At 40.8% G+C, this 27472-nt stretch overlaps 3 protein-coding genes across 9 annotated transcripts; 1 reads left to right on the plus strand and 2 right to left on the minus strand.

Annotated features, from left to right (window-relative positions):
- Positions 1-1466: 1466 nt before the first annotated feature.
- On the plus strand, positions 1467-9156 carry LOC135644889 (SCAR-like protein 2). 3 transcript variants are annotated; one of them, XM_065162840.1, is made up of 9 exons: positions 1467-1865; positions 2961-3113; positions 3189-3312; positions 3393-3525; positions 4153-4220; positions 4338-7062; positions 7180-7281; positions 8629-8745; positions 8894-9156. In XM_065162840.1, exons 1-9 carry the CDS (start codon positions 1808-1810, stop codon positions 8945-8947), a joined length of 3534 nt encoding a protein of 1177 aa, XP_065018912.1. In that variant the 5' UTR covers positions 1467-1807; the 3' UTR covers positions 8948-9156. The 3 variants fall into 3 exon arrangements, with proteins under 3 accessions (XP_065018912.1, XP_065018913.1, XP_065018911.1); XM_065162839.1 differs by having other exon boundaries at positions 1469-1865; positions 2950-3113; XM_065162841.1 differs by lacking the exons at positions 8629-8745; positions 8894-9156 and adding an exon at positions 8488-8622 and having other exon boundaries at positions 1468-1865; positions 2950-3113.
- Positions 9157-9215: 59 nt separating this feature from the next.
- Positions 9216-14704, minus strand: LOC103974731 (E3 ubiquitin-protein ligase GW2). Of its 5 annotated transcripts, none has more exons than XM_065162842.1 (9): positions 14478-14704; positions 13711-14199; positions 13507-13558; positions 13337-13445; positions 13164-13245; positions 12919-13060; positions 12711-12798; positions 10939-11005; positions 9216-10238 (listed from the first exon to the last, which is right to left on the minus strand). In XM_065162842.1, the coding sequence occupies exons 2-9, from the start codon at positions 13900-13902 to the stop codon at positions 9687-9689; spliced, it is 1284 nt and encodes a 427-aa protein (XP_065018914.1). In that variant the 5' UTR covers positions 13903-14199; positions 14478-14704; the 3' UTR covers positions 9216-9686. The 5 variants fall into 5 exon arrangements, with proteins under 5 accessions (XP_065018914.1, XP_009387883.2, XP_009387882.2 ...); XM_009389608.3 differs by having other exon boundaries at positions 12696-12798; positions 14478-14703; XM_009389607.3 differs by having other exon boundaries at positions 12901-13060; positions 14478-14703.
- A 646-nt stretch (positions 14705-15350) lies between these two features.
- Positions 15351-19983, minus strand: LOC135644640 (14-3-3-like protein B). The gene is made up of 7 exons (XM_065162401.1): positions 19824-19983; positions 19412-19718; positions 19245-19332; positions 17505-17614; positions 17259-17407; positions 15786-15823; positions 15351-15668 (listed from the first exon to the last, which is right to left on the minus strand). The coding sequence occupies exons 1-7, from the start codon at positions 19894-19896 to the stop codon at positions 15660-15662; spliced, it is 774 nt and encodes a 257-aa protein (XP_065018473.1). The 5' UTR covers positions 19897-19983; the 3' UTR covers positions 15351-15659.
- Between the last annotated feature and the right edge of the window lie 7489 nt (positions 19984-27472).

Consider the following 27472-nt stretch of genomic DNA (forward strand, 5'->3'; position numbering starts at 1 on the left):
GAGACACAAACAAGGAATCGACTGTTCCTTTCTGTGCTTATAAATGCTCCAGGGAGAGTTCCTCCTCTTTTCTTCTTGAGTAGGTCCTATTTTCTCTGAGAATTCCTTTAAGTATCAGCCAATAAAAAGAGAAGTTTATTTCTTTAGAATTTTTTTTTTATGTTGATCCGATCGAACAGATCGAGAATGAACTGCTATGGGATCATGCAGGAAAGGAAAAGTAGATCTCGATTAAGGTTATGAGACTAATAATTCCAGAATACCATAAAAGAGATGGCACATGACTCGGACCATAATGACCTTTGCTTGAAGTTAAGATGTGATTAGCAAACTAAAACACAAAAGCTAAAAGAAAAATAAAAGAACATGTTTCACTTTTTAAAGAACATCTTTTGTTATTATAATCTAAAGACCCTCATCCAACCACCATATAATTCATGTCCTTTTTTTTCCGTTGTTTTTTGATACTGATCTCATCAAACTGTACATGTTCTTGCGACAAAGGCAAGTGCAGCTCACCACCAATCGATAGCCCTTCTCCGCTGCCTTCTTTACACAACCGGCCCCTCTCTCTCTCTCTCTCTCTCTTCCATCTACGGTAGCAATTATTAATGAACAATAAAGGAAACGGGTTTTCACGTTGTTTTCCCCCTTCCATTATCTCTATTATTCGTGTTCTTATGTGTTGTAGGGGGAGTATCGTTGATCATGAGTTGATCCGATTTGGTTCAGACTTATACGCATAGACACATCTGAAGACGTTCCGAGATAGTATTCGAGTGACTTTCGAGTATCTGAGGTGATATTGAGATTGAGTGAGATAGAGTTCGATCTCCTTGATAAATTTTGTACAAAGGTCAATGTCGGAATAAGTTAACTTTGTACTCTTTTGATATCCAAGTTAACTTTTTGTAAACGTTACATAAAATGTGAGAGATTTTTCAGAAAGAGGTTCGACGCTTGGGCTAGCGCCGCAAGTTGACTTTTCTACATGATTGGTTGAGAGATTCGTACGTAACAATTGTAACACTCGATCTTTAGCATTTTATCTTAGGAGGTAATACGCTTAAGCAACCTACCGAAAACATGTTAGACTGTAACCTTCCTCACATTATCACTTAGTAGGGGGAGTAACTTGGGTCTTTTTCGCCCCTATAATATTCAACCGGTAGATGAGAATTAACTATCAAAATATTTTTTTTATTATTATATGAGAAATTAACGATTATTGATGAGGAAATTGCGTTCGCATTTGTTACTCCTTCATTTATCTTATTAGTTCTTTGGAAATTTATGAGGGAAGTTGGTTGGTAATTAATTGTTAATGAACATTTGAGACTGCTTTCACATTTCTTTCCGCTTCTACCTTTTTTTTCTTCTTCTTCTTCTTCTTTATTATTTCGGTATTTATGTCCGAAGCTTGTGCTATGGACCAAAAAGTCCTACCTTTTTATATGCCGAGGCCACATAAAAATGGCTTCTTTGCTAACTCGAGAGACTTGGCAAATGCCTTGTGGAGACGGCAATCTTGGCAGGGAATGTGTGTGTTTGTGTGAGAGACCGCGGAATCCGACAGTTGAGCCGTCACCCTCGTCGCCGTCGCCGTCATTTCAGCGCCGTCCCGGCACCACCGCCCGCCCTTGGCCCTCTCCATAAGCCGCTTCGCCGAGTGACGACGGAGGAGAGCGAGAAGGGCGGAGGTGGAGGATGCCGCTGGTGCGGTTGGAGGTGAGGAACGAGTACGGATTGGGAGATCCGGAGCTGTTTAGGGGCGCGGTCAGGAAGGAGGACCCGAAGGCGATCTTGGATGGCGTCGCCGTCGCCGGCCTCGTGGGGATCTTGCGGCAGCTGGGCGATCTCGCCGAGTGAGTTGTGCTCGCCTGCTTAATCCTTTTAGTTATTTCTTATGTGTGTTGGCACATTTAAATCTTTCTCCTATTTCCTGCTAATTTCTCTTTCCGTTTCTTGATCTTGGGTTCCTAGAAGCCCTATCGTTCTTGCTGTTCATGTTGGCTTTCGACTTTGTATGATAGTGCTTTTTTGAATTTTTGTTCTTGAATTCGCCTAGAAATTGCCATATTATTCATTTGGTTGTGATTAATTTGGAGCTCATTTCAATTGGTGTGACTAAATGGAGACGGGGTCGATAAAAGGTATCCCGTCCTTAGGATTCGAGTACCTTTTGCTTTGCTTTTCTTCTCATTCCTTCAAAGATCAAGTTTGTTTTTGTGGCATGAAATGGTGCCTTTTTATCTGATTTCTTTGTAGTGATTGATCAAGTAAGGATATTTTAAAAACCTTTATAAAAAGGGATGCATTTAGCAGATAAAATGACATGAGAGAGTTGTTAACCTAGTCAAGGGGGCTGGTGGACTGCATGTCTACCACCAGTTGGTGAGGAGTTATTTGGTTGGTTTCAACCATTTTTTTTCTGGCTATAGATTCCACGGAAGAGGTTGCATGATAGTGCATGATTTTGCTAAATCCATCACTGTTTTTCTCTCAAAAATGAAATTTTAAAGAGAGATAAACAAGAGAAGTGCAATATTAAAAGAATGTTTCCTGAAAAAAGTATATTCTGCAGAATGTTAACTTGTTAGTGGCATCTGCTAAGTTATTAAATGCATCATTTGTCAATACCAGGCCTTTGGACACTGATGCCATGGACTAATCTGCATGATTTCGATGCATAATGATTTTCTCTTAATGGGTGTTCATTTAGTTCTTATTTGAACAATCATACTCGAGATTGATTTTCTCTTGCTCATTGTTTCAGATTTGTTATGATTGTTATCAGTTTGTGTCAATTCTTGTTTTTATTTCTGTTGTTTTGTTTTTACAGCAATTCTTACTAGTATTGCCAGTTTTTCCTCATGATCCTGTGTACTATTGTATGTTGATTATCTTGCCTGTCATACCTGTACTGAGATGAATTGGTCAATATCATAGATTTGCTGCAGATGTTTTCCATGACTTGCATGAACAAATAACAGCTACAGCTGGAAGAGGGCGTAAATTGATGACTCGAGTAAGGAACATAGAATCAGCACTTCCATCTGTTGAGAAGGCCTTTAAAGAACAAACAAGCCACATACATTTTGCATATGTAGCAGGTATCAGTTTCTGACTATCTTCTTGTTCACTATTCCTAACATTTCTAATGCCTTGATGAAAATTGTTTATTTTAGGTTCCGACTGGCACGCTCACATTCGAGTTGAGCAAAGCCTCCTCCTTTCCAGTGAATTGCCTGGCTTCATGATGGATTCATATGAGGAATGCCGTGATCCACCTCGTTTGTTCCTGCTTGACAAGTAAGTTCCATTTTTTATCAAGACTGATGATGGTTTTCTTTTATCCTTCGGATATGTTCAAGTTGTTTCCTCCTATTCAGATTTGACCATGCTGGCACTGGTGCTTGTCTAAAGAGGTATTCAGATCCATCCTATTTCAAGAGGACATGGGCTGCCTCACAAATACAAAGATCTGAAACTGTTCGAAAAGAGAAGAAATTTCATACAATCAAGGTACTTTTTGTTTTGAATTTTATGACTTCCTTCCATAAGAAACAAAATGCTTAGAAAGCAATACTAGAAAGGATCTACAGACGTGTTGATTATCATATACATCGTAATCTAGATCCACCACCTAGATCAACATGTGCTGGACAAATGCGATCAGTAAGAATTAGGATGAAAATCCAGAACGTGAAAAATCATTTACTGGTTCTTACATAATCTGATGACAGTTTTTCTTTGACATCGTGATAGCATTGCATACTTGTAATGGTAGCAGAGTGTATTTACAAATCGGACAATGGTAATAAGTCAACTGCTCTTTGTAGCTGGAGGTCCCTAGTATTTCAGAGAGAAAACATCTCTCTGCTACATGGTACAAGATTCAGACAAATTTTTATTCCTTTAGAATTAAGGAACTGGAATTTCAATCTTTTGCCGTCCTTGTGGTTTTGTACCTGTCCTGACAAAAGGGGTTTTACTTTGACATGACACTGCAGTTAATTTTGTACTTCTCTTTTTTGCATCATGTCACATGTTGACCGGATTTCTTAGATGTTTCTTGTATTTGATGGCAAAGAATTTTGATTTAGGAATAATATCCTGAAGATTCTTTGCTATATGTAAATATCTGAACAGAGGAAAGGATCAAGACTTAGAAATGGAAAAGTTCAACATTCAGTCTACATGTCCCAGCGTGATTGCAGGTAATTTTTTAGACTTTTGTTTTAAGTTTCAGGCTAGTGAATGATCTACTGGAAAAAAGATACTGGTTTTCCTTGTCTTGATCTATTTTGATTATTACAAATTCTTCATGTGCATAGAACTACGAATTCTGATGGCTGCACAAGATTCACATCCCCAAGCATCGATGGGCAAAGCTTATCTGCTGAGAATATATCTATAGCTGATACGAAGTTAAACCCTGAATTTTCAAGTAGATCTACATCTTTTGGTTCAAAGACTAAGGAAAGCTATGTTGAACAAACATCAAATGTTAATCCTCCAGTTGTACCTGATGAGCTAGACTATAATGAAGTACCTATTCCTAATTTGCATAGCAAAGACAGTAGTCTGTGTGTTTCTGTTCTACATGATGAGCCAACTGCAGATTGTCTGGATGATGTCTCTCAGCATGATTCGCTGCAAGAACAAAGTATTCCCAGATCATCTTCTGTTACATGGGATGAGAAAATTGAAATATTTAAGCCTACAAGTCCAGTTTCATATGATGACATTCTTGTTGATAGAGTTCAAGATTCAGAGGATATTGTTAGGGTTGAAGATCTAGAGCCTCTGCAAGTGAACTCCATACCAGAAAATACTGAACATGCTGAAATTGAATCATTAAATGAAGAAGACATCTTATTTCAGTCTAGTAAAAGTCCAATAGCATTATCTGATGTCAATCACTTTGATGAAGTTACCAGTGAGACAGATAACTATGTGGATGCACCGAACACATTGGATTCTGAGACAGAGACAGAAACTGAGTGTCACACCAAAAGAGAAGTGGAGTCATTGGCTAACTTCAGCTCACAAGGAATGGAATCTAGAACAGAAATGAGTCGAGTCATAGTTGTACAAAATCCAGATTCCTCTGATGTTGAAGCACCAAATTCATCACATTGTTCCCTGAATCAAGATGCGACCCCAAATTTTTTGCATTTGAGCTCTTCGGATGGCTCAGAACTTGTGCAATCACCATATGACACAGAATTTGTGCAAAACCAAGAACATTCTGTTGTAAATGACTTTTGTGAAAGCAATGCTCTTGATACCTCTGAAACAAAAGATCATGAATGTGAGTGTATTGACAGTAGTCACTCTCCTAAATCAGGCACTTCCAGTTCTCCGACAATGATGCTAGCTGAAACCACCGCTGAGAAATCTATATTGAGACGTTCTACTTTTACTGATGTGTCAAATGCTCCTTCCATCCAGCTTTGGACAAATGGCGGTCTTTTTGGAGTTGAACCTTCAAAACCACCAGAGCTTGGAGTATTGAATACGCAACATAAGAATTCTATATCTAATTCTAGAAACTTTGCATCTGATTTTTCAAGTTGCACGGCGAAGTCTCAGACACTTGTTAACGAACTGGATGCCAAATCGGATGCAAAAGTTATGCAAAATGAACCTTCATCAGTAGATTTGAGCTCTGAAATGAAGGTGGATGGAGAACATTCTAATTTAGATTCCTCAATTCAAGGCAGTTCAGCTGATGACCAATGTTCTGCAAGGGGATATAGTGCTGTTAAAAAATCCAAGGGTTCTCCATCCTTCCATCACAGCGAATATGACAGTGGTGTCAAACAGGACTCACATATATCTGCTGAAACTACTTCACAGCAGGAGTTTGAACATAATCATGAAAGTACTTGTATTAGTAGTGGTGCTCGCTCCAGTGAACTTTGCATGACAACAAATAGTGCCGTTAGTGAAGCTCCTTTAAGAGCTAATTATAGTACTGGATCAAGACAAGATGGGCCTAGTCAAAGCTCAATGGGAGTCTCATCCAGTTTTTCTGAGCTTGCCCAAAGGTTTCTTGCAAATACCATCCAAAGAAAAGCATTACTTTCCACACCTTTGGGAAATACAAGCACTGAAATAAGGAAACCAGATGGGACTTCCTGTCTAAATGATAGTAAAGAAGCATCAAATGGAGTTGTATCCCAGGCATCCCATGAACAAAGTACCAACGAAAAGGTTGCTAGTATATCAGCAAAAGAGCCAGTCTCTTTGACTTCACGTTACTCTGAGCAATCTTCTCCACCACTTGAATATATGAGAATTTCTTTTCATCCTATGAATGGCCTAGAAAATCCTAAATTGAAGCTGGAATTTTCTAATGGCAGTCTCCACGACAATAGTGAAGATTTTGCCTTTCCATCATTTCAATTGCTTCAGGGCCCTGTTGATTCTTTGCCAGATGTTTGCTCTGACTCAGATGATGACACCTTCTGTAGATCTTGTCCATATTCTTCGGAGGATCTTCTCAGTCCTCGCTCGTATTCAATCTCAGAACAGTGGGAACAAGATGAAAGAAGTGAATATATAGACCATGAGTTAAATGGTGTTTTGGACAAGTTTCAATCCTCAGTTATATCCATCTCTAGATCTGTGGAATTTGAGCAATCGAATGACTCCAACATGAATAAACCAGGTGGATTGGAGAAATTTGATACTATTGTTGACAACAGCAAAGTTCCTTTTCAATCTGGATCTACCATGGAGCTTCCTGGTCTTGATTCTGTTTTATCTTTAAGAAACCAACAAGAAAGAATATGCTATTCTACACCAGAAGATCTAGCGAAAGTTGAAGTACAATCAAAAGATGAGATGCCGCCACCACCACCTCTGCCCCCTGTGCAATGGAGAACATCTAAGTCATCAGTTACAGATGTTACTGATGCTAATACTGCCAGCAATTTCAATAATTTGGATGGTTTACAAGCACTAAGATGTGCTCCTTCTGAGAAAAAGGAGCAACATTTACCAAGATCTCCGTTTATCGTTGGAGCAACTTCACCGCATTGCAATGAGAAAGTAATTACATAGTGTCTATTTGCTCAGTTGTTCTCTTATTAAAAAAAAAAAAAAAAAAAAAGAGTAGGATGGTATTCTTGTTGTTGCCTCATTTTGATCCTTGAACTATGTCTGCAGCAAGATCAGCAGAAATTGAATGGGCCGAAAAGGTCAACTCATTGTGTTAGTCACAAAGAAGTGGACACAAGGGAGGACTTGCTTCACCAGATCAGGAATAAGGTTGGCTTTAATCTTATTATAGATGAATAATTTATAGTTAGTATCCTCTGCAGATATTTAGCTCAGCTTCAAACTGAGTATTACATTAGAAGCAAAAATTGCTCAATTTTCTTCATTTTCCTCATATTAAAGTGTATGGAACATGTGACTTTTGTGCAAAATATCAAAGTTCCAGAACAATGGTTTTTTAGCAGTACCATGTCATTAGCATGATTTTAGTGATGAGATAATAAAAGATCATTCATGAATTTGGTGAGTTCATTGCTTGCAATATAACAAGCACATATAATGGTTTTTGAATAATGGTTTAAAAGATGAAAACTAAATATCTATACAATCTCATTGCTTAGTTTAGTTGATATCTATCTTTGATAAAGTTTCTGATATTTTTGACTTTTAGAGCGGATTAAATTTACTTGTTTCACGCATATGAAATATGGACTCTGATGTTTCTCATGCTTGTTTTTAATCGCTGAAAGTAGCATGATCAGCATAAATTAAATGGAACGACTAACTGAAGATGGTGATCATAGTGTGTGGTCACAAGAGGACAATAATTAACCTTAGGACCTACAGGATTTCCTGAGTGCCATCATATGTGCACCGACAATTGCACAATGATATAAAAACTTGTTATTGCATGCAAATAATGGATATCCGTGCATTCAACATTTGTGTATTTGCTCGTAACTAGGATACTCTGATGTATGCGAAGATTTTCCTTGTTTATGTCTCGTCAATGTTTCCTTTGATTTTGCGATTAGAAAATATCTTTTTAGGATTTCAAAAAATTATATCCATCCTTTAAGAGCTTTTATGTAGTAAACTTTTAATTTCTAAAGATAGTAGTGGCCTGTTTATAGAAAGTAACATACATGATGGTACATGGTATTAAGTTTGCCTGCAGTGTTGTTAATGAGGAACCTAGCCAACGTCACTTCATCAAATTAAGAACTAGATGCATCACTCAACGTAGTCACTTCATCAAATTAAGAACTAGATGCAAAGTTGTATCTGTAGTTTCCTGATCTCATTACTTTGGTTCACCGATTAAGTTGCCTGTTTGCAAGATATTGTAAACACACCACAGGTCTCTATTTCTTGAGAAGATAAAATATTTGCTCGTATACTCGAATCGATTTTTGAGATGTACTTTGCTATTTTCCTGATGAGTTTTCTTTTTGACATGTTATGAGTGAATTTTAGAATCATCATTTGGACAATTCAGCATCCAGTGATTATTCTAGATTTCACTGCTAATATTGGAAAAAGGACCCTTGCTTCTTGATTATGCTTGTTAACCACATTCACCAAGCTGGTCCTTCCATTTATGGTGGTAATCTGCAGTCATTTAATCTGCGGCGAACTGCGAAATCGACACCAAGCAACATTCCACGGCCGACAACCGATGCTACCAGTGGTAATGTTGCTGCGATCTTGAAGAAGGCGAGCGCTATTCGCCAGGTCAGGGCTTTTCGAATTTTCTTTCAAAAACATTCCTTTCCTAACCTCTGTTTTAGTTTTGTCTGATGTCTGCTTATTTTATCAGGCATTTGTGAGCCTCTGTTTTAGTTTTGTCTGATGTCTGCTTATTGTCTGTTTATTTTATCAGGCATTTGTGAGCAGTGATGAGGGTGGTGATGATGACAGCTGGAGTGATGCTTGATATCCCAAACCTTGAAGGAACTCATGTGAATGGTTACTCGTGCTCAGTATACCCCAAGCCAGAGCATGTTTTTAGGATATGATAATATGTCAATATGATCAGCTCCTATAGGGTTATAGTTGGCAGGTCTCATGTTTAATCTTCATCCTTTTAGGTGATCAGAAGCCTGTTTAAAGAATATGTCAATATTATCATCTGCTTTGGTGCAAGCATAGTTCACATGCCTCGGTATTTCTGGCTGATCTTATACTCGAGGTTCAAATCGCCATGCAAAAAAAGCTAGTTTGTTAAAATATATGATCGATGCAGATCAAATAAGAATAGTAGCTACAAATAAATGTTGAATTCATGTTCCTATGTACAACACAAACTTCCACCTTCATCCTCCAAATTATTATTACCATGTACAAAGAGCCCTCTCCCAGCTGTTGGAGATGGCCCGCTGCACATTGCTTCATCGAAGCTCAACTTCATGTAACGAGAGACAAATAAATGGCACAGCCCTTCATCCAATTGGACCTGAATGAACACTGGACTGCAGTCCACTAAAGGTTTACCACCACATCTTGCTTTCTTTCTTTTTTCCCTTGTCTTAGCACATGTATATAAGAAAACAACCAGCAATGAAGGGACAAAACAACAGCCAATATAAAGAAAAACAAATGCAGAAGGGCCCAAAACAAATGCCAAAGCATATGAAGCAGGATGCTGGTCATGACTGCCGACCGCTAGCTAACAACTATAGCAAGCTGACTCCATGGTTGCTCATTCTCGCTCGAGCCTCTGCTAGTGAAACAGCCATGGCCAGCATCATTTGCTCTTCAAAGCTTTCCGGAACAAAATGTCCTGGAGGGATGCTTACACCTTCTGAGAGTGGACCTGTCATAGCCCCTGTTTCGACGTTATAGCTGGTTCCTGCTTCAGCCACCTCTGACTGGTGGTCGGCCAAACACTCACCAAACTCCTGGCCATGTACTTCCCTCCCATTGTCGGGTGATATCTCGGTCCAGCGCCCTGAAGGATTATCGTGTACAAACCTTGTAATTCCAGGAGATGAGCTGCCCGACCGCTGGAGCATATCACAAGCTGCAGCATTATCGATAGCCATATGAACAGCAGAATTGCCATGCATATGCTGACGTTCGGCCAAGGCTGCAGCAGCACAAGCCAACCCACCAGACGACGATGGTCTCATAGGAGCTGTTCCATGGGAACTGTGCCATTCTCCTGAGGTGGATGGTCTAGGCAAATAGCTGCCAACACAACTTGGATTCCCTTGAGATCCCTGCTCCTGTTAATAAGAATAATAATAATAATAAATAATAATAATCAGGGTTCTATTAGAAGAAAGAAATCAGCAGCAGATCATGCTACAGGTTCCGCTCAGAGATAACCTAGTAGGCATCGGTTCAAACAAGAGATGTCCTTTCCACAATAACATCATGGAAAAAGTTGAACTGCTAGTATGTACACATAACCCCTGGATCAATGCATGCTTCCACATAGGGATATCCTCAGGTATCTCTAAGGTGTGAATGCAAGTGGTTGTGCTTATAGCCTCAGAAACAAGTAGTGTGGTCAAAACATAGTCCCTAAACACACAATACGTACATGCTTTGCAATTAAAAGAGATGAATTTTTCACTTTAGTTAAATTCTTTGGACTGTCGTAATTCTTTTCAAAATGTTGGGTAGTTCAACCAGTAATTATATTTAGGAGTAATTTGAAGTTCCTCATGTATAGATCTCTGATGAACTACGTCGGACATAAATTCTAATTAAGACAGCCATAAAGCAGAAATTACTGCACTTAATCTATCATTACATAAAAGTAACAAGTTTTATCCAAATGACTACTTCAAAACTCAGAAATGTGTAAAGTTATCGATAAAATAATGAAGCATCAGCTATAAGTTAAAGACTTGATGTAGCCTTTAATTACCAAACATTTAGCTCAAAATTCTTCAAGTTCAAAATATCAGATAGCATTACCTGAATTGAGAGCCAAATTGCTTCCATGACCATTACATCCTCAAGATCCAGGTCCAAGTTATTATCCCTGTATTTTACAGAGATCTAAAATAAGAGATGAGATGAACAGATAAGAACATCCCAATAACATAAAAAACGGCACCTTGAATGGTAAGTGCATCAAGAAAAAAGAATCCTTAATAGACATAAGCAGTTCTCACCAAGACATTGCACATTGCAAGTAGACCATTAGAATCTAACAAACAAGATGATCCAACAAAAGAGTAAAATGAGCCTTTCATGGATGACAACAATCAACAAGGGAAGAGAGAGAGAGAGAGAGAGGATAGAAACATGGACATATCAACTAGATACCACTATTTTGGATCAAATTTGAAGTACCTAATACAAATTTGTTATGAAGTATAACATTTAACAATAGCCATGCCTTGGAGTCTGCAAGTTCCATTGTTGATGCTAAACGACTAAGACAAAATTTAACCTTTGGGAGAAGCTCTGTAACTTGTAACTTCAAAAGTAAAAAGGATTTTTCTTCTACAAACAAAACTGTAACGACAATCACATCCTGCATAAAGGTCAACCATTCACTTGACCATCAAGAGCGAACCAAAATTATCTTATCTCTTAACATTTTCACATTATTGACTGCAGCATATTATAAGCATTAATTTCTTTTTTTAAGTTGAGATATATTTAAGAAAAAAAAAAATCTGAAAGAAGGTTATTGTCCAGACTAGACTATATTAGTTTTCTTCAATAGCAAACTCAAGTTACCTTGCCTCCAAAGATTTCGGTAAAACACCATAATTGGCAAAAAGTTCTGGCAAAATAGCATTGAAGTGAAATTACACATGTATACAACGAAGTTAAAAAGGAGGAGAAGAAAGAGAGGCACCAATCCATTAAAGGCTTTTACAGGTGAATATGTATAGAAGAGAGTGAAAACTCACACCTTTTATAATTCAGCTTTGTACCATCGGATCAGTAGATAAGACAATCTATCTTCTTTTCTTTATTGGAACGGACAATCAAGGTTCGCAATTTCGTACCGTATCGGAATTTCGACATTAGCTCGGTACGGTACGATATTGTATACCGAGTGGTATACCGCTCGGTATATATATATATATATATATATATATCGTTCCGTCCGGTAACGAACGATTCATGTACCGGTCAGCTGACGGACCGGTACGTACTGTTCGTACCGGGCGGTATTATTCGAAATTGCATACCTTGCGGACAATGAATATTTTTTCCCCTTATTCATGATTTTTTAAGAAAACTTAATTTGCACCTATCAATGAAGTTAAGATCGGTAAGCACCTGCAGTGCATACACTAGACAATAATGGATAAAATTATGGTCCATACTGAGTGGCGCTGGACTAACAATGGTCATAGAACTAGCTGATGAAGGATGATATCAAGCTCCTGTATTCAGAACTGAAGCTCAGGAAAAACCCTTGAGGATATAAACACAGACAGACCCATGGTTTATGTAGCAACCCAACATTCAAGTTTCGCATAGGGAATCTTTCATCTTTAGGATATGCAAAGGGAAGGCAAAATCTTGACTATTTGGAAGAACGAAGGGCTCTTGGGCAAAAGCATGGACTCTAGAAGTAAATTTCTTATACCAAGGCCAACCAATGAGGTGTGGATGCATGATTGTAAGTCTTTGTCAATTACTTCAGTCAAAAAAGTAGGATTTAAGAAATAGAAGCCTGAGAAACATGCAACTGCACTTGTGTGTACCTATTCTGCCTTAACTGTGAAGGGCGTGTGCTAACCGGTGCAGAGCATGAGGCTTGACGTGAACCAAGATCACTCGATTGTATTGAGCATTTCATAGATGGCACTGTTGAGTAAACAATACAGAATAGTTAAAGGGAAACATCTCCTGACAAACATATACAGCACAGTCAAACAATGCAAAGGCACAATTTAGCGCATAGCAGACCTGAAGTTGAAGTATTACTTATATCATGGTGTCCCACATCTGTTGGAGTCATTGTTCTGCTTGATGAACTTAAGTTTTGTCTCTTCTTCGTCCTTTCTGCTTCATCTTGCAACTCTTGCTGTCGAATCCTTATCTGTGCTTCTATAACCTTCTGCTCTTCCTGCACATAGGCATAACCAATGGTGAAGAAGACCTATTTTACAAGGAACAGAACACTTGCAAATTTCAAGATGTATGTCAGGCTAATATGGTAAAGAACTTACGACTTGCTCCACGCCCTTTTCCTCTTTCGTCTTTGCACCATGGTATTCCACCGCATAGTTTGAAGTTTTACAGAAGGGGCATCTTTTATGTTAAGTAGAAATCATTTAGAAGGGTTAATTAAGGATAGGCTACAATAAGAATCAGGTCCATCAACAAATGAGACAAAGGATACTGTGATGGGCGAGTTGAATGTGGTGGTTTCATCTGAAGAAAGCACTCTGCAGAAGAATCCAGCTCGAGAGATGGAACGAAAAAGACATGGATACAGACAATCCAGAAATCTGAAAGAAAATATTCTTCGACATAAAAAAAGAGAAAAGGGAAAAGGGAAAACTGAAGTACCTGTGCATATGCCCTTCATGCAACACCTTGAGCGGTTAAGACTTGGGTAATACTGAAAACAAAACAACAAAATGTCATCAAGATATCCGAGATTTCATCAAGCACGCCAGTAGATGAGGCTTCGTGAACTAAAATTCTCGACAGTTATCAATCAAGAAACAAAGAAGCACAGTGATGGTAGTGGTACAAACAGAGGACACGAACCAGAAAGCAGATGGGACACTCTTCGAGATCGTAAGCATACTCCTCGAGGCCTGGGTAGCAAGGCGCCAACTTGGACTCAAGAATGAGCTTCCTCAGCTTCTTATAATCGATCTCCCTATGCCGATACATCCCCTGCGGCCTCGTGTACTTCTCATCCACCATCTGCCTCCTCCTCCTTATGTTATTCCCCATCAAATCCCCCACCGACAGAAGAGATACCAACAAAAAGTTAAAGAGAGCTCCCCAGAAGTAATCCCTTTTCCCCTTTCGCTTATTCCTCAAATCTATCAGCCGTACGGAAATCCTATGAAGGAACAGTAACAATAAATTCTAATTCCACTCCAAGAATGCATCTTCCTCCCAGATATGCCAAATCACAACAATCCAATCTCCCAAACCCTAGCTCTTCACTCAGGATCGCAGAGGGAAACTCCAGCGAGCCTCCATCCCACTTCCGAGATTCCAATGTCCATCACGAATCCCCAAAGCCTGCATATCGGAATGGAACACCTTTCTAAGATAGAAAAAGAAAGAAAATAACCGAAAAGAAACCCTGAATCGCCTCTCTGGGCATCAAAACCCGCATCGATCCCACGTCAAACCCTCTCCGATGAATTAATCAATGAATAGGCACGAAGCCAAGAACAAGAAACAACCCGTCAATCAAAATCACCCCTCTGCCTCACTGACTCCATCCTCCATCCTCCATCCTCCAGCTTCTTGGCCCGGGTCCCGAAAGCTAAAAATTCGACAACAAAAAAACGTACCTTTGGAGCCAGGGAGAACCGGAGAGTGAGAGCGGGAGAGAGCACCACCACGAGGAGAGGCGAGCGAAGAGGACAGGGGACGAGAGAGGAGAACCGAGGCAAAAAGACAGGTGGAAGGAGGGGGAAGGCAAAAAACAAAAAGGGGCCGGACCGAGGCGTTCGGGTCGTACGATCCCCTTGGAAGAACGAGAAAGGATTCAGGGAATGATTGTGAACGGGGAGAGAGATGAATAGCTTTGCTTGTATATATATATTATTGTTGATCCCCTGTCGCCGTCGACGCAGGCTACATTCCCCAATAGGGACTCCACTACACTCGTTTGCTGACGTCATCCTCGTGTGTTTCGATCGGTATTGTCAAGTAACTTGGAACTCGGGAGAAAGATTTTGTGGCATGAAAAATGTCGAGAACATCTCTAATCTTGCTCATTGTTTTTGACTCCGTAAATAGAACATTGTTTAGTTTGGTCAGTCAAGTCAACTTTTCACTGCACACCTACAAGAATTACACAATATCACTGTCCGTTGGTCAACAGCGTGATCGTGTCGTAATGACATCGATGTCCTCCACTGTGGTTTAACAGACTGCTCTAAGCGTTTCAAGCTGGGCTTCCACCTCGATCATCCATGGCCGCGGTGCCGTTGAACAAACAAATACCCAAGAGTCCACGCAACCCAAGTTTACACGGAACGAGATAAATAGAGAGAGAGCTTCTCGGTTGAACCCCTCGAAGTTGAACAGTGCTATGATCCGTGACAGCTTCTCTTGTCGTGTCAGCTCATAATAAGGTATTCATATACCTCAAAATGACCCACCGTCAAGAAGAAAATGTAAGGCTGAGAGGACAAACAGTACTGCAAATAGAGAGAGGCTTAGCGGAATACATTTGCGTTAGATCAGATCCGTTCATTTCATATGGCTGAAAATGAAAGCTATTGACCACAAACAAAGTAGGCGACGCTGCAAGGCAACAATTAAAACACAGCCACATTGATGACAAAGATGGAATCAGCTGCAGATAAAAGAGTCAATTTCAAGCCATTCCATTGGGATCAACTTCCAACTATGACACAGACAGGCACACCAAAGAAAGCTAGCGATTGAAAATTATCTGCAACGAGGATATGCCACAATAAGTCCACGGTGACGACTGATCCCTGCTCTCTTAGCCCTGCCTTGGCTCAAACTCTCTGCAAAATTTTGTTTGCCGAGCATTAAATAGTGAAAGAAGATACGTACACTAGAAAGCTTAGCATGAATTTTCTAAAATTACAAATTTGTGCCATAAAATTAAACATAACAACTACCTGTGCATCTTCACCTGCGCCACTCTTTGCATATTCCTCTGCAATGGTCAACAAGAACAACAGCAATCAGGAGATAATTATAAAAGAAAATCAATTATTTTCAGTTTATATATATATATATATATATATATATATATATATATATGATATTTCAGCAAAATAGCAAATGATATACGAAAATAGAGGTTTTTTTGCTTTTGTTAATTCATTTTGGCACCGTAACATTCCAAAAATAGATCAAACATGCATAGAATGTCATTAAGAATCCACGCTTCCCTAAATGATCTCACGAACACAAAAGACCACAAGAATTTTGTATAGTTTCATCTGGTAAAGGTTGAGATATACCTACAGCACCATCAAATATTTGGCATAATAAATCCAAAGAAAATCATCATTTCACTCAAATCCTATCAAATAGCAGGATCTTATCTGTGCTTATCTCACTGCCAAAAGCCATATATATTATGCACAAGTTCCTTTTCTACAGAATGAGATAAAGACTTTCATTCAGCCAATGAAGAGCAAGCACCTGCATTCGAATCCTCAAAGCCCAGTTGACACTATTTCTGAATTTGCTACTTTAAAAATAGAAAAGAGACAACATTGTTTGAGAAACTAAGACAAATACAACTAAATGTGACAGTATGAGATATAAATCATAATATTTTAGCACCAAGTAATAAATGCTTGATGAGAATGTGCCATACAAACATGACTACACATAATTAGTCATCAGAGAAAAATGACATAATTATTTCAAAAACAAAGAGTATTGTTGGCATCACAATCTTATACAGGAATATGGATAAGTTTGAATAACTTAAAGCTTAGTGTTGCAAAGATATCTCACAAAATGGCTGTTTACATTATTTATATGCAGCGTGTCCTTCTAGACGTCATCTGCTGATGAAATACTGGAAACAAATAGCTACTTCTAAAACAATGGAATTCAGCAAAGGAACCAAATATTTCATGATTATGCAGCAGATTTAGTTGGATCTAAGAAATTATGGAATTCTACTGGTAGTTTTATGAACCTGAGGTGTTGATTTTCAATATTCCTTTATCAGTTCCGATTCGATCCCAATAATCAATGAGATAGATATGGGGCACCTTTTTTAAGTCCACATAAGTGCAAAAAGATTTTGTATATCTTGCAAAATCAAGTCATGTCTAATCTGGATGTATTTCCCACATTAACATGAATTCTTAAAATATAATTAAAGGGTCTAATTTTCCCGCCTCTTTTTGGGGGTGCTATGTGCATCTTTGCTCTGAAATAGTCTATAATATACCTTCATATATAAGAAAGATGATAAATAATGCCACACAGAACAGTTCTATGCCTTAAGCTTATGTATAGCTGTAGACATGCTGATATACCATGCAATAGTGTGAAAAAATAAAATCAGAATGCAACATGATCAGTACGGGAATTGGTAATCACTCCAGCACTAGAACTTCTATTACCTCCATCCTCGGGGATGTCAGCAGTCCACAACGTGAGATTATCTCTCAGAAGTTGCATAATCAATGTGCTGTCTTTGTATGATTCCTCACTCAATGTATCAAGCTCAGAAATTGCTTCATCAAAAGCTTGTTTGGCAAGGTGACATGCCCTGATAACAGATTTTAACAAAATGAAATCTGCAGCAAAGAAAAATAAAAAGAACAGAAAGATGTCTAATAACCAAAACAGCAGCAGGTCCTACCTACCTTTCAGGTGAGTTCATGATCTCATAATAGAAGACAGAAAAATTCAATGCCAAACCCAGTCGAATTGGGTGTGTAGGAGACAAATCTGCCTCAGCTGTACTGGTAGCTGCCTGTTTACAAGTTCAAAATGTTAGTTTAAGATGTTCAGAAAATTCATGACAGCAACACATTGTTTTCATTTTTATTTTTAATGTGATTAAAAAGTGAACCTACTATAGCAAATCTCAATCAGTTGTTCCAGGATAAACACAGTATGCACTAACTAAAAGTATAGTCAAGACTGACAAACAACAAAATTGGTTTCCCATTAACTAGTATTGAATAGCAATAAACCATGGAAAAAAAGACAAACTTGTAAAATAGAAATCAAACCAATCAACCAGTAGCAGATTAAATCTGAATAATAGACTGGATATAGGTTGATATGCTAACCTTATATATCTAAGTAACTTAATTCTTTAGAATCATTTCTCTAAGCATAATTTTAGGAACCAAAATATGAGATTGTCAAAATGACACATGATAATAAGATAGGTGTCCTGAGCAAAGATCCATATAACTTTGTTCGTGCTAAATATTTGTGCAACTTCCCAACAATACAATTCTAGATTGATGAACAACATTTCATAGAATATACAATTATTGAGACAGGTTAAAATAGGATAAGATTCTTCAATATACATATAATTTTCCATGTCAAAAGTTTCACTCTGGGAAAGTTAACTTCTATCATGACTCGGTTTACATCAGTATTCTGTTTCAATCAAACCCTAGTAGATTTTATAGCATTGCACCCCAAGTGATACATGTTCAAATTATGAAAGCAGCCCCTCTACGCACGAGGGAGTTTGCATGCCGCATGCGCTGAGCTACCTTTCCGTTGGTTGGTAACCAATAAATTATATAGCATATATTTTGAATTTCTATATTAGTGTCATGCCACCTTTTTGCAACTTGAACAATAGCATGACAAGGAGCAGCATGAGATTCAGGTCTTGATTATATGAATCAATGGATATGACACACATCGGCGCTATGATATCTCTTTGCGCATGTGGCTTTTGCATATAGTTACATGGTGAGAGAACCGTATATTTTGGGGATCCAGTACCATTATTATATCACCTCTATTTTAGAGAACATCTCATTATGCGTCTTCACCTGGGCATAGGACTATTTATCAGACCACAAAAAAGTTTTCTGCAAGCACTCTTTCTCTTATCTCGTAACCCTGGGTATTTTATAAATAAAGTTAGATCATTTTCTTCAACAAGAGGTTCATCAAATGCGATTTTCATTAATCCCAATAAGAAAGTTCAAGAGAATGAAGAGACACAAAGGAAGAGAATGAAGAGACACAAAGGAAGAGAACGCATGGCATTAGATAGAAACTTATCTAACTATAAGAAAGCCAGAAGATAACAGAATTGAAACAAGTTCTGCTTCTATAATGAACAAGATAAATTCATTTATCTAACATCAACCAGAAGATCACAAGAGAACAGAACATAATATTCTCTGAAAACACAAGATCAAGTCAGTTAACTAATATCAATTGCATAAGAATGGATATCAAACACTGCAGATAGATGACTCTGACATAGAAGCATAACAAAATATGATTTTACGAACAGAAAATAAAATTATCGATACTTAAAGCAGTGAATTTCACAGGAACCAGATCTAGGGTCAAAAAGCAAAACTAAAAATTTAAGAGTCCAATCTAAAAGAAAGTACCACCTCGTATGCTTTCAGGGAGTTATCTGCAGCCTCCTTCCTCTCATTTCCAGTCATAAATTCTGCCAAGTAGCGATAATAATCTCCCTTCCTATAGTCAAGCCAAAAAAAGAAAAGGTCAATCACCAGAAACTTCCGCAGGTTCACACAATATCTCAGATGTGGCGCACATCTTATAGTAGAAGACCGACGACTCCCCAGCGGACGAAGATGGGATGAGATGCTCGTCGATCAGAGTCATAATGTCGCTACAGACGCCGGAGAGCTCTACCTCCACCTTATGTCTGTACTCTTTGATATTTTTGACATGCTGCTCATTCCCCCTGGCCTCCTCCTTCTGCTCTATCGAGGAGAGGATCCTCCACGAGGCCCGCCGCGCCGCGATCACGTTCTTGTAACCCACCGACAGCAGGTTTCGCTCCTCCACGGTCAGCTCGACATCGAGCTTCGCCACCTTCTTCATAGCGTCCACCATATCTGCGCCAGAAAAAATCACCAAGGCCCTAATTTGAGGATCCGATCGCGCCTCTACAGACCTAGGGTTTGGAGACATGGAAAGGGGAGGGGGAATGCGATCCGCACCATCGTAGCGCTCGGCCTGCTCAGCGAGCCTGGCGATGAAGACAAAGCTCTCGCGATCTCCCTGCGACGCCATGGGAGGCCGGATCGAATCGATCTCCTCTTCCTCTCGGTCTTTAGCAGGCTTGGAGTGTTTTTTTACGACAAAAGCGGACGAAAACGAGGGGAAAACCGAGGGACAACTTTTAAACCTCTCGGCCGGCCGGCCAAAGGGTGCGCCAAGATTCGGAAAGCCTCGGGGAGGGTCTCTGGTGTCCGTTGGATCTGCGGCTCTGATGTCTCAATTCAATTCAACGGCACGCGAAGCGATATAAAAGTTTGTCCGTGCCGTTAAATTACGAGCCAAATTCTACCAAATTTGTTCATGTTCGTATACACCCTATTTCTACCAAATTCAAAATAATATTGATATGATATCATAATCAAAGCTCATTATTAAGAATGGTTTCAACCTCTCTTCTTTTATTCGATTAATTCTCAAATTGTTATTTTTTAAAAAAATGGATATATTTATTAAATTATTTTTCTTTAACGTTTGATGCATACTGTGAAAAAGTAAGGAGAAGCCTAATGCAATAAAAGGAATATATTTGAAATCGCAGTGCTGATTGAAAACCCACCCTTTAGATGTTTGTCTTCCTACGCTCAATTAAATTTAGTAATCTACAAGCAATAAATAAAAACAGCAAGAAAACATATTTTAATTTTCGGTGAGTAAAAAACGATCCTTTTGTTCATTTCAAATCCTATTATTGTGAAAAGCGTTGGATGCTTTAAAAGAGAGAGAGAGAGAGAGAGAGAGAGAGAGAGAACTACAAACAAAGACATATTTGCAAGGGTTTCTCTTGCCAAAATACATAGCGATAAGATGCATAATCATCGAGTAATCACTTGATGGTTTCCACTGCTCCTAAACCCTCTGAAATCACTGCCCCAGCCGACCCTTTCCCCGTTCATGCTTCGTTTCTACTCTACTACTTGTTTGTGTCGGGGGCCATCATCGGCCACTTCGATGCCCCGTGTGGCTCTACACAAGTGATCATGTGAATAAATGTGCCGTGGCTGGTGAGTCAGCATGGCTCGGTTCACGAGTCGATATCGAGAGTCTTCTATCGGTTGAGTTGGACGCCAAGATAGGTGGGGCCCTCGCGACAGGATGTTGATTAGTGTTTCTCGATCCGGGCACCGTCAGCGTTAAACAGCGTCTCTCCGTTCCCGAGCTGGTCGGCAGCCCGCCTTCGTTCACTGGATGACGATTCCCAGGTCGAGACGCTCGTGGCTCGGGAGTAGCCGCTTACATACAAAAATGGCCCCCATCGGGTGATTCTCGACTTTGGCCCCTCCGACGAGTAAGTCAGTAGTTGTGTTTCTCTTCTCTCCATTTTCCTCTCTCTCTGGCCGGATGCCGACCAGGGGCTTTTATATTATTGTACGAGGACCAGTCGCACGCGGGTTTGGTGTGGTGGTTGATCCTTGGGGGATGAGACGGTACTATGAGATCGCTATCCCGGGACGCGCGGGACGGCGTAAGACGACGCCGCCCCGAGCTTCCAGGACGGGACATGCCAAACAATGCCTTGGTACTGATTCTGACTCAGCGTGCGGGGGTGCTCCCCTTGCTAACTCAGCATCAGTACAGATTCTGTCTTAGCGTGTGGGGGTGCTCCCCTTGCTGACCCGGCATCGGTACGGCGTTGCATCAGTTGTGACGTGTCTTTGACCGAAAATATATCTTATCACTTCTCTTCCACCCCCCCAACCAACACCCACCACACCACGCCCCCCCTCCCCCCAGCAACCCAAGGCACGTCGTGGGTGATAGAATGAGATAATGAAGAATGAAATTATAAGGATAAAGCAAAAGGCACACTTCAAGTAGTATAATGTGAAGTCTATTTATACATAGTGAAAGAGGATATTTCTTTAACTGAGCAGAGAGATTTCCTCATGCAGTTGAGGAAATCTCATCTGCTATGCAGTTGAGGATATCTCTCTTTTATCAGAGAAAATCTCTCTGTTATCATGCCCCCGCAAGATCGAGCTCCTGTCAAGGATACCGATCTTGGATCGATGAAACAAAAATAGTTTGCGGGCTAGAGGCTTCGTGAGTGAGTCTGCAAGTTGATCAGCCGCATGGACATGAGAGACACGAAGTTGATGTCTGACAACTTGATCTCGCACGAAGTGAAAGTCGATGGCGATGTGTTTCATGCGCGAGTGGAACACTGGATTGGCACATAAGTAGGTAGCTCCAACATTGTCACAATATATTGTGGGAGTATGAGTAAAGCTAACTTTGAGTTCCTTGAGAAGATTTGTGATCCAGTTGAGTTCAGCAGCAGTGGTAGCAATAGCACGATATTCAGCTTCAGTTGTAGACCGAGCTACTGTCTTTTGCTTCTTAGAACTCCAGCTGATTGGATTAGACCCAAGAAAGATGACATACCCTGACGTGGAGGTTCTATCATCAAAGTTTCCCGCCCAATCAGCATCAGCAAAGGCATGGAGATGAAGTTGAGTGGTTTTGCGGAGAAAGAGACCATGATTAAGGGTCCCTTTAAGATATCGCAAAATTCGTTTAACCGCAGACCAATGTATAGCAGAAGGTTGGTGCATGTATTGAGACAATTTATTGACTGCAAATGAGATATCTGGACGGGTGAGAGCCAAGTATTGTAAGGAGCCTAGTACTTGCCGGTATTGAGTTGAGTCCGTGGTAGGGCTGCCATCACATAATTTGAGTGATTCACCAGTAGAGAGAGGAGTAGCAACTACTTTCGCATCCTGCATATTTGTCTTTGATAATAAGTCTTGAATATACTTTCTTTGAGAGAGGAAGAGACCGGAAGATGTAAATGTTGCTTCCATTCCCAGAAAGTAGCTCAGTGGTCCTAAGTCTTTGAGGGAGAATCGATCAGCCAATTGATTTAAAAATGTCTGAACCTCCAAGGGATCATTGCCGGTAACAATAATATCATCTACATAAACTAGAAGATATATTGTATTGCCATGATGTTGTCGGAGGAATAGAGAGGTGTCAGACTTGGAGTTGATGAAGCCAATTGATAGCAGAAACGATCCAAGTTCAGTATACCAAGCTCTGGGAGCTTGACGGAGACCATAAATGGCTTTTTGTAATTTACAAACATGTCTCGGATACTGGTGATGAACAAAGCCAGGGGGTTGCTGCATAAAGACATCTTCAGTTAGAGTCCCCTGTAAAAAAGCATTGTTAACGTCCAGTTGTCGTAAGTTCCAACCTCTGGAGATGGCCAAACTTAGAATAAGCCGAATTGTTGTGGGTTTAACTACAGGACTAAAAGTCTCTGTAAAATCAACTCCAGGTCGTTGATGAAACCCTTTGGCTACTAATCGTGCTTTATATCGAGCAACGGACCCGTCGGGGTTTCGCTTAATTCGGAATACCCATTTACACCCGATGATATTTTGTGCAGGATGAGAAGGTACAAGAGTCCATGTGGAGTTATGTAGAAGAGCATCATATTCTTCACACATAGCTTGACGCCAATGTGAAGATTTTTGTGCTTGAGTAATTGTGGTGGGTTCACTAGTCTCAAGAGAAGAATTGGTGATAGTATGGAGGTCGAGAACCTGACGTGGTTTAAAGATACCACTTTTTGAGCGTGTTGTCATTGGATGGCTAGGAACTGCAGGTTGTGTTATTGGTAAGAGTGGTGGAGAGGCATCGACAGGATGCAAGAGAGGTTGAGATACATCGATGGCACTAGGTAAAGAAAGTTGTTGTGTTTCTGAGGAGACGACTTCAGTGGTAGGGGAGACTTGTGAAGAAGGAAGGGGAGAAGGAATGGGGGGAGTGGAGAGTTGTTGAACTGGGATAACAAAAGAGTGTGGATCTTCAACAATAGGACTGGATGGTGTGGGAGGAGGTTCGTTTGAGGGGATCGAATGTATACTCCAAGAATGAATATTTATCGGAGTGGTGTGAAATGGAAAGGCAGATTCAACAAAAACAACATGTCGTGAAATAAAGACTTTTTGAGATTGTGGTTCGTAGCACCGAAAGGCATTATGCTCAAGAGAATATCCTATGAAGATGCAAGCTTTAGATCTTGGCGCTAACTTGTGTGGGGCATAGGGACGTAGCCACGGATAACATAAACAACCAAATATTCTGAGTTTTTGAATGTTTGGGGATTTGGAAAATAGTTTTTCAAATGGAGACTAGTATTGAAGAACTGGAGTGAGCAAACGATTAATAAGGTAGACAGCAGTTTGAAAGGCGGCAGACCAAAAAGTTGGTGGCATGGAGGCTTGATGTAGAAGTGTGAGACCAGTTTCTACAATATGTTGATGTTTACGTTCAGCAGAGCCAACTAGTTGAGGAGTGTGTGGGGGTGACTTAAGGTGTTGGATGCCACAGGTTGAGAGGTAGGATGTGAGGGCTTGAAATTCACCTCCACCATCAGAGTAGACTGTTTTAATTGTAGACTGAAAGAAGTTTTCAACCAGCTTTTTAAAGTTGGTAAAGACTTTTGAAACTTCTGATTTATGACGAAGAGGATAGAGCCATGTGTATTTAGTAAAATAGTCGACAAAAATAACATAAAAGCTAAACTTGTCAAAAGAAGTGACAGGAGTAGGGCCCCAAACATCAGTATAAATAATTTCAAATGGTTTAGAACATGATATAGAGGAAACACTAAAAGGAAGTCTATGACTTTTATTATGAAGACAAGCATCACAATAAGTAACAACCCGATTATTTGTAAGAGTAGGAAGAGAATAACGAGAAAGTAATTTATTTTGGATAGGGAGAGAGGGATGACCGAGACGCCGATGCCACACATCGATTGAAGCTGCAACGGAGGAGTAAGCAGTGGGCTGTTGTATTTGTGGAAGTGACGGCCATTCATAAACATTGTCCTTACTCTGGCCTTGGACCAATGATGCCCCCGTGCTCAAATCCTTAACAAGAAAAGAGTTAGGAAAGAATTCAATGGAGGTATTATTTTGTTTGCAAAATTGAGAAACGGAAATGAGATTTCGTTTGATGTAAGGTGCACATAAAACATCATCGAGTGTAAAGGTTGTGGTAGGTGAATTAAGCAGTGTAGAACCCGTATGAGTAATAGGAATTCCTTTACCGTCACCGATGATGATGTCCTCAGTGCCACCATAGTTGTTGTGGATGGACAAGTTCTGGAGATCTGAAGTGATGTGGTGGGATGCGCCAGAGTCCACAATCCAATTATGATCACTAGTCGTTGGAGTAGTCGTGAGATTTGCTTGAGGCCAATGTGATTGAGCAGGAAGTCTGGGTCGAGATCGACAGACCTTTGCAGAGTGACCGACTTTATCACATAGTTGGCAAACAATTCTTTGTTGGTTTGAGTAGTGAGGGCGCCAGGACTGCGGTTGATTGAAGGAGCCACCTTGGTTGTTGTGATTGGAATGTTGAGGATGAGGAGGAGGAATGGTTGGTTTAGAGCTCAAAGGTTCAGAAGGTGTCTTGATCAAACCTTTGTTGACAATCTTGTTATACGAATTGCCCCTCCTTTTTTGAGTGACTTGAGCTGTGATGGATGGTCCTGGCGGTTTGTCCTCGCGCTTGAGATATATCTCAAAGTCAATCAGCTTGTCGTAAAGTTCTTCGAATATGATTGGTGAATCACGCGCCCGTATTGCTGCTGCCAATTCCTTGTACTCGTCTCCGAGGCCATTGAGGATATGAACAGTAACTTCTTCATTGCTGAGGGAATGACCTACCAAGGCCAAGTTATCGATGATAACCTTTATGTTATGTAGATAATCAGCAATATTACTTCCCTCTTGTTTTATCTTCATGAGGCTGGATAGGAGACTAAGCATGCGAGTGCGAGAACGATTGGCCAAGGTGGTTTGCAACTTGCACCAAGCTTCGGCAGCAGTGTCACATGAAGAAATGAGTGGGGCAAGAGATCCAGCGACCGAGGCTTGAATTGCTTGAAGGATGAGGCGATCCTGGCGTAACCATAGTTTGTGATCCGGATTTGGTACTGGATCGGATGCGCCTGGGATGTTGAGCATCGCCGGTGGACAACGATGAGAACCATCGACATAGCCTAAAAGATCATAGCCAAATAATATATTAGAGAATTGAGCACGCCATGATGCGTAGTTACCACCGTTGGATAATTTGAAGGGGATGAGGGTTGCTGGGAGGCCTACACCCAGAAGGTCCTCTCGGAAGCAGTGAGGATAATGTTGCCGGAGTCGAGGACAGCGGTGGCAGAGGCGTTGGAGGAAGAAGGCCAGGAGCTGGTCGATGGACCAGCGCGCGGAAGCAGAGCAGATCTGGAGTAGAGGGTTAGTGACGGGGCGCTGGCGGCGATGAAAGGTGGGAAGTGAGAGGTGGATGACTGCGGTGGTTTGATGATGATGCAGCAACAGCTTCCATGGCTTGCCGTGAAGCTGATGGGTGAGGTTGAAAGACTCAAGGAGGAGAACGCCGCTCTGATACCATGATAGAATGAGATAATGAAGAATGAAATTATAAGGATAAAGCAAAAGGCACACTTCAAGTAGTATAATGTGAAGTCTATTTATACATAGTGAAAGAGGATATTTCTTTAACTGAGCAGAGAGATTTCCTCATGCAGTTGAGGAAATCTCATCTGCTATGCAGTTGAGGATATCTCTCTTTTATCAGAGAAAATCTCTCTGTTATCAGTGGGGTCCCTAAGGGGATGAGAGGGATGCTTGGGTCGGAACGTCGCGAAGGCATTGGTTGCTTATGAGGGAAAGTTGGATTGGCCCATCGCGAGACAGTTTGGAGGTGCGGCGTCCCGTGCCTCGGGAGAGGTTGGCTCCATTGATTGGGCGGCTGGGACCAGATGAGATGAGACCGACGTGTTGTAAGTCAGATAACTAGTTTGACGCGGCTCGGAGTTAGGGCCAACGAGTTGCGAGTCGAAGATCGAGCTGGAGCGACTCGATAAGAGATCTAACGAGTCGTAAGTCGGAGATCGAGCTAGAGCGACCTGGTAGAAGATTGGCGAGTCGCAAGTCGAGGGTCGAGCTAGAACGACTCAGTAGAGGATTGGCAAATCACAAGTCGAGGGTCGAGCTAGAGCGGCTCGGTAGAGGATTGGTGAGTCGCAAGTTGAGGATCGAGCTAGAGCGACTTGGTTGAAGACTGGGCCTATGGGCCAAGTGGCTGAACTCATGCCCAGGTTTTGGTGCCGAAGGGTCGCAAGTCGGGAATCAATCTAGAGCGACCTGGGCAGGAGCTGGACCTGTCGGCTGAGTGGCTGAACTCGGGCTCAGGTTTTGGTGCCGGTGGGTCACAAGTTGGGAACTGATCTGGAGTGACCCGGGCAGGAGCTGGACCTGTGGGCCGAGTGGTTGAACTCGGGCTCAGGTTTTGGTGCCGACGGGTCGTAAGTCGGGAACCGATCTGGAGCAACCCGGGCAGGAGCTGGACCTGTGGGCCGAGTGGCTGAACTCGGGCTCAGGTTTTGGTGTCGGTGGATCGCAAGTAGGGAACCGATCTAGAGTGACTTGGGCAGGAGCTAGACCTATGGGCCGAGTGGCTGAACTCGGGCTCAAGTTTTTGTGTCGACGGGTTGCAAGTCGGGAACCGATCTGGAGCGACCCGAGCAGGAGCTGGACCTGTGGGCCGAGTGGCTAAA

Source organism: Musa acuminata, chromosome BXJ3-8, assembly GCF_036884655.1.
Source record: "Musa acuminata AAA Group cultivar baxijiao chromosome BXJ3-8, Cavendish_Baxijiao_AAA, whole genome shotgun sequence".
Taxonomy (NCBI): Eukaryota; Viridiplantae; Streptophyta; class Magnoliopsida; order Zingiberales; family Musaceae; genus Musa; species Musa acuminata.